At 36.6% G+C, this 12,581-nt stretch overlaps 1 protein-coding gene across 1 annotated transcript in view; it reads right to left on the bottom strand.

The window, feature by feature from the left end:
* The window catches only part of SGTB (small glutamine rich tetratricopeptide repeat co-chaperone beta), a 42,708-nt gene that overhangs the window by 9,614 nt on the left and 20,513 nt on the right, over positions 1–12,581 (bottom strand). Inside the window, exon 5 of the mRNA XM_077773566.1 lies at positions 1,260–1,364. Coding sequence (XP_077629692.1) covers positions 1,260–1,364 — 105 coding nt within the window. The remainder of the gene's footprint in view (positions 1–1,259; positions 1,365–12,581) is intronic.

Here is a 12,581-nt window from a genome sequence, read left to right as displayed (position 1 = left end):
GGAATCAGAAGAGAGAACAGGCAAACAACAGCAGCAGGAGAGAAAGTGGTGTACTGAAGTACACCACTATTTAGAGGCAGAAAAGAAGGAAGAAACAGTAAGACAGACTGTGAAAGAGCACCCAGAGAAGTAGAAGGAAAACTAGGAAGTGGGATGTCACAGAAGCAGAGAGCATGAAGTATTTCAAAAATGAGTTAATCATGCTGGGGCACCTGGCTGGCTGTCAGAAGGGCATGCGACTCTTCATCTCGGGGTCATGAGTTCAAGCCCCCATACTGGGCATAGAAATTACTTAGATAAGGAATCTTAAAAAAAAAAAAAAGTTAATTGTGTCAAATACTAAAACATGGAGCAGGGTAAGGATACAGACATGAACACTGGCCTTGGCAAAATATAGACAACTGGTGACCTTGAATAGGGCTGTCAGTGGAGTGATAGAGACAAAGGCCCTACTGGAGTGAGCAGAGAGCAAATGAAACATGAGGGAGATGAGAGAGCAAACACAGGCAGCCATGGGGGCAAGGCAGAAAAAGAGGAGCCGGGAAACGGCCTCGCTGAATAAAATCATGGTTCCAGTGGGTGATTTTCTAGGACCTTTCCACATGCAGTCACTGCCACTGTTAGAGACAGGAAACCTGGTGTTGCAGAAGATAAAGGAGAGGACTCCAAGGGTAAAGTCCTGAAGAAGCTACCAAGGGATGAGATCTAAGGCATGAGTGAAGGCAAGTCTTAAATAAGAACCCTTCCATTTGAAAAGGAACAAAAGGCAGTCTGTGACGATACAAATGCAGGTAGATGGGTTGATTTGGAAGTAGGAAGAATTACTTTTCTTCTAAATGCATCTATTTTCTTAGTTAGTGCAAGGCAATATCATCAGCTGAGAGTTGCCATGGAGGGTGTGGTAGAAATTTGAAGAGAGATAAATAGGAAGCAGCAACTCAGCATAGTAAGGTGAATTTTAGAAGGAAATACAGTAGGATTGGCCGCCAACATATTGAGTGCTCATTTGAGATTTGTGGCCCTGAACAGGAAGTGAGTCTACGAGTATGGTTGTATGGTTTTCTCTAACAACCAACCATTCATACAAATGATCATCTCTATTCCAAGTCATAGAAATTGCAGTCATTTCCTCTCTTAATGTTATATTTATCTTCCTAATAGAGAGTACAATATTTCAGCAGGAAACTGAAAACTATGCCATTAAGAACAGCACATCTGATACTCCTTGGTACTACTTTGAACATTTTGCCAAAACTTACCCCATTCTCCCATAGGCCTTGCTGTACTTTGAATCGATTGCTATTGCTTTCTCACAGTCCTTTATTGCATCTGCGTAGTGACCTAATTTACTCTGAGCAGCAGCCCTAAGAGAAAGAGAAGAGATTTTTATTATAAGCAGCCGTCAAGGCACTAATTGAGATTGTCAGGTACTAATAAAACTGTATTTTCCTTGTCCCATTTTGTCTTTAACTTTTAGTAATTATCTAAATCAGACCAAGATAATTCTATAATAACTCAAAAACAAAATTCAGGGNGTCTCTCTCTCTCTTTCAAATAAAATAAGTAAATAAAAATGAAAATAAGATTCCCGGCTTCAACACTGTGCAAGTTCCTGTGGTGTGAGAGGCGAGTGGCTGGCAGGCTACAAAGGAAAGGTAGTGTGGGGAGTCCGATTTTCTGTCAAGTTTTCTTCATACAGCATGACTGAGGCCCTTTCTTTTCAAATTAAAGTTATAAAATTTTAAAAAATAACAAACATGTAGCCTCCTTTCTTTTAGTGGAAAAAATTGTGAAAGTACAGAATTCATCAAACTCATTTGGCAGTTCATATGAAAAAGAGGTATGGGTTTATTTGACTGAACATTCAACACACACTAACAAGCATGACAAGGATGACTATAAAGTGGCACCTGGGTGGCTCAGTCAGTGAAGCATCCAACTTTGGCTCAAGTCATGATCTCATGGTTTGTGAGTTTGAGTCCCATATCAGGTTTGCTGCTGTACGCATGGAGCCTGGTTTGGATCCTCTGGCCCCTCTCCCTACCCCTCCCCTGCTTTCACGCTTTCAAAAATAAATATTTTTTAAATGACCATTGAAAGAAAAGACATAGAATGTATCACTTTCAAACAATTAGAATAATGAAGTAAAAAGAAATCAAAACAATAAAAGGCAAGAAAGAAAAAAGAAGGGGAGAAGCCAGAAAATATCATAGCATAAAAACAATTCAAAGCAATTAAAAGCAATTACAAAGTAACCTAGATAAAAATCAGTTTCTCAAATTGTACACGTATCACCTAAAACAGAATCACCTATAGATTAAAGGGACAGAAAAAGACAATCAGGCCAACTGAAAACCAAGCAAAAAAAGCTGATGTAGAAATGCTAATAACAGACATGAAGCAAAAAGCATTATTAAGGCTAAAAAGAGTCATTATTACTGATGAATCCTGTTAGTTTAACTTTATGGAAAACAGGAACATGGCTCAGAAATCAAACTTATCTGAAAAGTTTCACTCTCACAGAGGATGGGTGGGCATTGGTACTTAGGATGAAAATGAGAATGCAACTTCAAAAAGGATGAAAAAGCAAACCCTCAAACAGAGTAAAACAGAAACAAATGATGCTGTGTATCAACGAGAGTTCAAGTGACTTTCAAGTACAGTATTCTGAGTATATATTTTTAATGAGATAGATTCTTAGGAGAAAAAATCTGCAAAGAAACTGTGAAGTGTACTTAGTAGGCTTGCTAGTGGTATAATGTTGACATTGTACTATCAACTGAAGAATATTGAAGGGTAGAGCTAATGAGTAAATATACTGGTGGTGCTGGAAAGCAGGGTTTTTCACTCTGGAAGAACAGAAATCCATATAAAAGGGGAACGGTAAAGGAAATTTCTGTGGCAGTATAAACCAATGCCTTTTCAAAAATTATAGTTCCTAGTTCTGTGTACTGAAGAAGCAATAACACTTCTTCAGTAGCAATGGTCATGACCTGCAACCAGATCCTGGTTTCTAAATTCTATTCTCCAATAACAGGAAGAGGGGCTACCTGTTGAAATAGCTGAGCGCAGGTCCAGGGCAGAGAAAGGACAGTGCAATGCTGGAATACCTTGATGTCTCAAAAAGCAATAAAGTATCCAAGAAACAAATAAAATTATATAAAAGGACACATGGCCAGTTGAAAGGGGTTCCCACCAGCTAAATATGGAATAATAGAGGTGCCAAAAATAATAATTATGGTCATTTATTATAACACATTAAATAGAGTTTTAAAAATTCATGAGTCCATAATGATACTCAAAAAAGTTGGGGGAGGGAGAAGAAGGAGGAAAGGAGAAAATGCAGGAATGGAACGAAAGTTCTTCTTTACAGAAATATGTGAGGAAATACCTGTAAACGAAATGATAAAATTAGAAAATGATCATTTTGTAGCAATTAGCATTTCAGTGAGTCAAGGAAAGATCATGAATGGATGGTAAAAGAGTGAGTAAAAGATTGTTGGGGAATGGGATAGTCACATGATCTGACCCTACAGATAATTTTTAATTACAAAAGGAATGATAAGAGATACAGTGGTCACCACCTTAAGATATCAAACTTACAATCCCCATTAATGGACAGTTTGGAATTATGTGCCTCCCACTAGAGTCCAAAAAATGTTACACTTTTATTTATGTTATTTATTTTATTTATGTAGGCTTCATACCAAACTTTAACCTCAAATTAATCATGAGAAAGCAATCACACAAATCCAGAAAATGGCACATTTTATAAAAAAATCACTGGCCTGAACTCTTCAAATATGTCTATGCTATTAAAAAAATAAATGAACACAGTAATATTTTCTAGATTAAAACAGATGAAACAGAGCAAAATGCAATACACAAACAGTGATTGGATTCTGGATGAAAAGACATAGCTATAGAAGGTATTTTGGGGACAAATGAAGAAATTTCAGTATTAACGCCAATTTTCTTACATATGAAGGGTATGATAGTTATGCAGAGTATATCCTTATTCTTAAGAAATATAATCGAAGTATTTGGGAGAAGCAAGAAAATGTTATACATATGTACATGCACACACACACTCATAAAAAGACAGAAAGAAAGACAAATGGAAGTAAACATGGCAAATGCTAGCTATTTTTGATTCTAAGGTAAGTATATATGGATGTTTAAGTATTACTCTTTCAGTAAGTTGAAATAGGTTTTTAATAGTTTTAAATTTATTTTCTTAAATACACATACATTATATAAAACATTTATGATATTATAGGTAATATATAATTTATTATTATATACATACAAAAAAGATGCTGACATATGACTACTTCACGATTAGAAGCCTTCAAGTAAAGGCAATTCTCCCTTCTAAAATTCACTGGATCAATTTAACTCAAACTTTCATTGGAAGCTTTAATATGCTAAACTCTCAACTCCAAACCAAATACAGTGATGAAGGGAAGGTAACTCTGCCCTCCAGTCTTTCACTGCCTTAATAAGGAAAAACACATGCAAATAAATAAGTAAATAGTACAATTCCAACAATGGAATCAAAGGAGGTATCGACAAAGTATCAGAGGAAGAGGCAACATGAGAAAAGTATGATTAACCCTCTGCAGAGCTAGCTAAGAGACTTTCTCTAATAAAGAAGTTCTTCACCTGTGCTAGCCTATACAGTAGTCCCTGGTCCACATGTAACTAAAGAGCACTTGAAATATGTTAGCGCAACCGAGGAACGGAATTTTTTATTTTATTAAGTTGAACCTACATTTGAGCAGCCACACATGGCTAGCAGCTACCTTACTGGATAGCACCACTCCATAGGACATGGTGGGGAAGGGCACAAGTATATGGACAGGAGGTTGGAAAGAAATTTTAAAAGTCTTTCCAGAGGTGCTCGGGTGGTTCAGTCAGTAGAGCATCTGACTGTTGGTTTCAGGGTTCTGAATTCAAGCCCCACGTTGGTCATGGAAACTACTTTAAAAATATGAATAAAAAATAAATTTAAAAAAATTTCGAAAAGTCTTTCCTAGGAAACATTCTAGGCAGAGCACATAAAAGCATAGAGAGATGTCCAACATGGTACTTATGAGAAGTCAGCAAATGTCAAACATTCCACGTACAGAGAGAGTAGAGAACAATGAATATAATGGAATTAAAAGAAAAAAAAATGCCTAGATTATAAAATAGCTTATGCATCAGGTGGAGGAGCTTAAGTTTGCTCATGTAGGTATTTGGGTATAGCAAATAGAAAGTAAGAATTACATGATTAATTTCACATTTTAGAAAGACCCTTTTCACAGAAGATTGGATTGGTAGAATTCTTCAAGTAGAAACGTGAAGCCAAATGAAGTTCCTACAGCACTAATTTAACAAATTTAAGACCCCAAGGGAACAGTGATGGAAATGGAGGAGGGCACAAATGAGCTGTTGGGAGGTATATGGAAAAGGTACACTGAGGGGAAGACACCTTGATCTCACACTTCAGATACCGGTAACAAGACAAGGAATAAAGCAGGGAGAATCACACCCAGAAAGAAGAATGGGCAGAATGTTAAGAGGGTGACTATGTCAGGGCGCCTGGGTGGCTTAGTCGGTTAAGCGTCCGGCTTTTGCTTAGGTCATGATCTCGCGGTTCATGGGTTCAAGCACCGCGTCGGGCTCTGTGCTGACTGCCAGCTCAGAGCCTGGAGACTGTTTCAGAGTCCGTATCTCCCTCTCTCTCTGACCCTCCCCTGCTCACACTGTCTCTCTCTCTCTCCTAGAAATAAATAAAAATATTTTTAAAAAAAATATTAAAAAAAAAAAGAAGATGACTATGTTTTGATCTTGATTGCTTTAGATTTAGATCACAAACTGTAAGCTAGCTTTCAAAAGAGGACACAGGCACCTGAACCTCTGAGGCCAGGAAAGGGAAGAGAAGTCGGGCTATATTCCATTCCAAACTTCTGTGAGATAAAGCCAAACATGCCAATGTCTGAACTGCATATCAATGTGGCCTGTTCTCTCTGCCCCTGCTGTCTGGTTATCAGGGCATAACTAATGAAATTCCAACAGAACAATACAGTCAGAGTTACCATATTTTCAGATACCTCACTTTCTTTACTCTGTTAGAGCAAGACCATGAATAAAATCTGTGTTCTATTTTTATAGAAAATAAGGCAGAAAGAAAAATCACAAGTACCTTACATCTCCCATACCATATGTCATGCATGCATAAGTTATAGCAAAACCTATATCCACAACTAGGAATTACACTGTTTTTGAACGAAACAAGTACTGAAAGCCTAGAACTATGCTACTTCCTTTATATACATTATCACTCTTCACAGCTACCCTATGATGTGGTTAGTATCATCTCTATTTTACAGGTGAGGAAATTGAAGCTCAGAAAGCTGAAGTGGCTGCCCAAGATCACAGAGCTAGAAAGTGGCTGACCTGAGATTCAATTCCAAGTTCAACAAACCGAGTCCAACTCCCAGTGAGCCTAATGACTACATGCTGCTTACGGAGGTGGAGGAAAACAGAGTGCAAAACAACGTGGTCTCTGTTCCAAGCTTTCTCAAGGCTCATGCGGTCACTAACATTCCTTGGTACTGTGCCCTGATGATTCCTAACTGTGCCTTTTAAACTATGCTCTCCATCCTAAATCCCTTCCCCTATCCTCTAAGTTCTTCCTGTCCATAAAATCTAGCTCCAACTCAAATTCCCCATCACCTGAGAGGTCTTGTGAACCAATTTTCCCATAATGCTCTGTCTCTCTCTGTACATCTTTAATTCCATTTATTGCCTCACTCAACCATCCCTCCATCCCAGAAACATGAGACAAATGTGGGTCAAGTCAGCAATGAGGTTCTACAAAAGGAATAAAGAATACTGTTTAGGGACACAAGACCCATAAAGCTGGCTTGTTTAATAGAAAATATTATTTCATATTATAAAGTACCTGGAAATGTTTTAGACCTATATTCAATCATTTGTTGTTTTATGTATACAAGCATACAGTCCTCTACGTATAGTCCTCCGTGCCTTTAAAAAAAAATTGGCTGAACTTCTGTGAGGCACAGAGCAAGGTACTATAGGGGATACAAAAAGATAAAAGATCCAATCTCTGCCCTTCACCTGAAGAAACAAAACAAGTATGTGTGTAACTATAAGGCACAAAGTATGACATACTGACATAAATTTCACATACCATGGTCAGTTCTAGAAGAAAAAGGCAAAAATAAATGATAGGTATTCAAGGAAAGACTCAGGTTTTCCTGGTACCTAAGCTGAGCCTAAAGCATCATTCATTAGGAGCGTAAAAGGCTAAAACAAGATAAATATTAGAAAAGAAAGATTCTAGGTTAAAAAACCATGCCAACTGATTCATTTTTTTAACACATGAATAAATCACTTCCAGGGGCGCTGGGGTGGCTCAGTTGGTTAGGGGTCCAACTTTGGCTCAGGTCATGATCTCACGGTTCGTGAGTTCGAGCCCTACTTCTGGCTGTGTGCTGACAGCTCAGAGCCTGGAGCCTGCTTCAGAGCTGTGTCTCCCACTCTCTGCCCCTCCCCTGCTCATGCTCTCTCTCCCTCAAAAGTAAATAAACATTAAAAAAAATTTTTAAAGTGACTTCTATAAAAAGAAAGCTGTGGTTCACCCTTGCATGTTTCACATGTGAACATTATTTTCATTAGTAACAAAAATGTGAAAATGAGTATCAAAAGGAAGATCTAGTTCCACTATTCTGAACTTCCATTTCTTGGCAGCCAGCTGGCTAAGAAAAATGCAAGGGGTAGTTGGCAAGACTACAGACTACGGAGATATTTAAAACTACTAGGGTCTACAGGCACCAGGTTGGCTCACTTGGTTGAGTGTCCAACTTTGGCTCAGATCATGATCTTATGGCTCATGACTTCGAGCCCCGTGCTGGGCTCTGGGTTGACAGCTTAGAGCCTGGAGCCTGTTTCAGTTTCAATCATGTGTCTCCCTCTCTCTCTCTGCCCTTCCCAGCTTGTGCTCTGTCTCGGTCTTTCTCAAAAATAAACAAACATTTTAAAGAAGCTAAAAAGAAAACCTACTAGGGTCTAAAATACTTTTTAAATCTTTTTTCAATATTTTATTAAATTAAATATACAAATTAAATATACAAAAAGTTTTCTAGTTATTTAATATTAAGTTGCATGCTCTATTACTGAACTCCTCAGGAAAATAGATACTATTTAAATGAAAAAGATAAGCATGATTGTTGATTTCAATTTAACAATAATTAAATGAAAAGCAAGCATAGGTATTGCCAGTAATCTCTTCTAATCAAATACTAGCAAACATAAGATTATTAATGAACCCTAACNCACGAACTGCGAGATCATGACCTAAGCGAAAGTCGGACGCTTAACCGACTAAGCCACCCAGGCGCCCCTACACAAGCAATTTTCTGATAACATCTATATCTTGTCATAACATTCAGTGACACTTTGTTAAATGCTTTTGTACCAAATATTTAATATGCTAAATTAAAACATATATTTATCTGATGACAGAAATAAAAAACATAAATCCACAGCTTGGGGAATTCATTTTCTATAAATTATTTGGATTTTTTTATTTTTCTGGGCTAGATTATCAGAACATATTAATAAAGGGATTTTTTTTTTTGTAAAGAAAATGTAGTTGGATGTCTAGTATAGACAACTAAATTTCTTATGGATCGAACTCTTCCGCAAATAACAACTATAAATTCTGTACAAAATATAAAACAAACAAACAAAAACTAAAAGCAACCCAGGTGACCATAAATAGGAAAATGGCTTAGCAAACTGTGGTTCACTCAAACGATAGAGTGCTACTGAGTAATTAAAAATAAGAACATTTTTATTTCCAAGTGGGTGGCTCAGTCGGTTGAATGTCCGACTTCAGCTCAGGTCATAATCTCACAGTACATGAGTTCGAGCCCTGCACCGAGCTGGCAGCTGTCAGCACAGAGTCGGCTTCGAATTCTCTGTCAGCCCCTCTCTCGCTGCCCCTCCCCGACTTGTACTCTCTCTCTCTCTTTCAAAAATGAATAAACATTTTTTAAAAAGACCACTAAGACAAGCAAAAACATGGTGCATCTTGAAACCATTAACCTGAATAAAAACAGTCTCACAGAAAAAAAGTACATGTGGTATGATTCCTTTTATGTGGAATTCTTAAAGAAAAAAATCTTATCTCTCGTACAGAAAACAAAACAATGGTTGCTTCTGATGTTTTAGGCAACTGACTCTGAAGGAGCATACAGAATACATATATACTTGTGCAACACAAAGTCAAAATTCAGGCAAAGAACACTTAAGATTTGTGTACTTAATTACATGTAAATTTCACCTCAAAAGAAAAAAAAGTAAAACACTGAATTCTATTAATGATATTGTATGATAAAGTATTTAGGAGGAAATTGTATTAACGGCTGCAATTTACCTTGAAATGCATCAAAAGTAAGATGGACTACTAAACACAAGGCCACAAATAGATGAATAAAATTTGATTAACAAATATACTAAGATACTAAAGGCAATATCTTCATGTGGATGGATATAAGAGTATTTACTGCAAACTTATTTCAACTTCAAAATTTTTTATAAAAATGTAAGAGAGACCCCCAAAAAGAAGGTAAATGACATTAGATTAATTCAAAACAACTTCTATCAGACTAACATTATTTCCTTTTAATTTTAACAGGCTTGCTACCAGTCTCTATTAAATCAGACAAAGACAACAGACAACATATTTAGACTCCAATAAATCTGGATCTCTCTTCATATTGTGATCAAAACAAAAAAACCCAGAGTGCATAAATAATAATGATAATATTGAATAATAACATTCTATATTAATTCTATACTTTAGAATTAATTATATAACATAATTCTATAATACAGACTAATTATAATTATAGAATATAGACTAATTATAATATAATCATAGAATATAGAATTAATTGTATAATACATATTTAGTTAATAATATATAACTAATATATATTGATTTTAAATATTATTACACAATAATAATATTGTTACAACACTCTTTACTAGACAGCTTCCTAGCACTTTATATGNTGTATAATACATATTTATTTAATAATATATAATTAATATATATTGATTTTAAATATTATTACACAATAATAATATTGTTACAACACTCTTTACTAGACAGCTTCCTAGCACTTTATATGTATTAACTATTTGATCTCTGCAATAATCCTGTGAGGTAAATACTATTGTCCACATTTTACTAATGGGGAACCTAAGGCATACATATGTTAGGTAATTTGATCAAGGTCACACACCTAGTAAGTGCCAGAGCCAGAAATTAGAATCCAAAGACTCTGAGTCAGAACCCCGGCTCTTAACCACTTCCCTATGATTGCTCCCTTAGTTGACTTCATAACTGACAGAATGTAATATATGCATTCTTAAGTTTGTGGAGGACATGAAACGAGGAGCAAAAGTAAACACACATTACAAATTATTCTACTAATTACCAAAAAGGTTAAGGGTCATACACATAAGCGACTATGACAAGATAAAATTCTACAGGGATAAAACAGAAGATCTTGCATTTTAGTGCAGACAACCAATTCTACCTCCAGTGACAACGCTGCTGCACAGCAGGTGTTTGGCAAGAGCCTATCACATTTGCAAGAACCTACCGCATGAAAATGCGATTGAATGACAGGATACAGAGAATGTGTGAAGAGACACTTTAGTAAAACAAAAGCAAAATATTAATTTAATAAATAATGCTATAAAATGCTAATATAGGGGTGCCTGGGTGGCTCAGTTAAGCATCCGACTTCGGCTCAGGTCATGATCCCATGGTTCGTGGGTTCGAGCCCCACATCGGGTTCTGTGCTGACAGCTCAGAGCCTGGAGCCTGTTTCATATTCTGTGTCTCCCTCTCTCTCTGCCCCTCCCCCGCTCATGTTCTGTCTCTGTCTAAAAAAAATAAACTATAAAAAATAAAAAATAAAACAGGGTTCTTCAAAACAATAAATAAATAAAATGCTAATATATAACGATGTTATCTAGAAGTAGGTTAAATGAGAACCCTACAAGGCTGCTTGTGGTCAGACCAATTCCGGAAATGCTGTGTAAATTTCTGGGAACCACACAGTAAACAGATACAGGTAAACTGGAACGAGTTTAGAGCAAAAGTGCAGAACTTCAAGCTGTATTACCTGAGGTATATTGCCATTAAAAATGGCAAATATATAAGGTGGAGAAAACAACTCAAATGAATATGGTAGCAAACTTAAAAATGTAAGGTATTATCATGGAAAAGAAAGATCATAATTATTCTGTAATAGCCCTTAAGATTAAAAATAGAAACTGCCAACTGAGATTAGCTACAAGGGCTTCAGGAAAACAAATTCAGTGTCAACATAAGTAAGACTATCCCAAAAGACAGAACAACAAAAGAAAAGGCAGGGGACAAGGGACGATCTCAGAAGGGCATGAATACCCTAAATAGGATAAGGATAACTCAATGAAAGATTAGACCAAATTAAATATCTCTTCCAAATCTAAGAATTTACTATATAACAAAAGGTAGTTTTTAGAGATCTCTGACCTAAAAGGTTTCAAATTGGTTAAAATAGATACCATTCACCAAAAGAGACTTGCAATGATATAATTTAAATATGAAGGAAAAATAAGAAAAGTTATTTGTCAGGTCTGCAAGTGGGGAAAACTTGAAGACTAGAAACATGGCGAACTCTTAAACAGGGTTGCTGGCAGGGTTGGGTGGGGGGAATGGGCTAAATGGGTGCTAGGCTTTAAGGAAGGCACTTGTTAGGTTGAGCACTGGGTGTTATAAGTAAGTGATGAATCACGGGGCTCTACTCCTGAAACCAATCTTCCCCTGTATGTTAACTAACTTGAGTTTAAGTAAATAAAGAAGACTTAAAAATACTGGAATGAAATTCAAAAGAAAAAAAAAAGCAAACTTGTCTACACAAATATTTAAGAGCTTTACATATGAAAAACATTAGAAGGCAAATAGGAAGCTATGCAATTAGAACAAATGGATTATATCTTTAATATACAGTTACGCTGTACAGGACAGTAGCCACAAGCTACATGTGGCTACTGAAATTTAATTTAATTTAAACTGACCTTCAATCTGGGGCGCCTGGGTGGCTCAGTGGGTTGAGTATCCGACTTTGGCTCAGGTCATGATCTCACAGTTTGTGGGCTCAAGCCCCGTGTCAAGCTCTGTGCTGATAGCTCAGGGCCTGGAGCCCACTGGGGATTCTGTGTGTCCTCTCTCTCTGCCCCTCCCCCACTCGCCCCTATCTCTCAAAAATAAATAAATGTAAAAAAAATGTTTTAATTGATCTTCAATCAATTCAACACTACAAATTTACTTTCTCATTTGCACTAGACATATGTCAGGTGGTCAAAAGCCACTCTGGCTAGTGGCTACTATATGGAACAATGCAGATATAGAACATTTCCACCACTGCAGAGAGTACTACTGGAACTTTAATATTTAAAACAGATTATTTTAGTTCAGGGAATTCATTACACAGTTGATGGAAGAG

This window comes from Crocuta crocuta, unplaced genomic scaffold, assembly GCF_008692635.1.
Source record: "Crocuta crocuta isolate KB4526 unplaced genomic scaffold, BGI_CrCroc_1.0 scaffold383, whole genome shotgun sequence".
Lineage (NCBI taxonomy): Eukaryota > Metazoa > Chordata > Mammalia > Carnivora > Hyaenidae > Crocuta > Crocuta crocuta.
The sequence above is the reverse complement of the archived record's forward strand: the minus strand, read 5'-3'. Positions and strand labels throughout refer to the sequence as shown.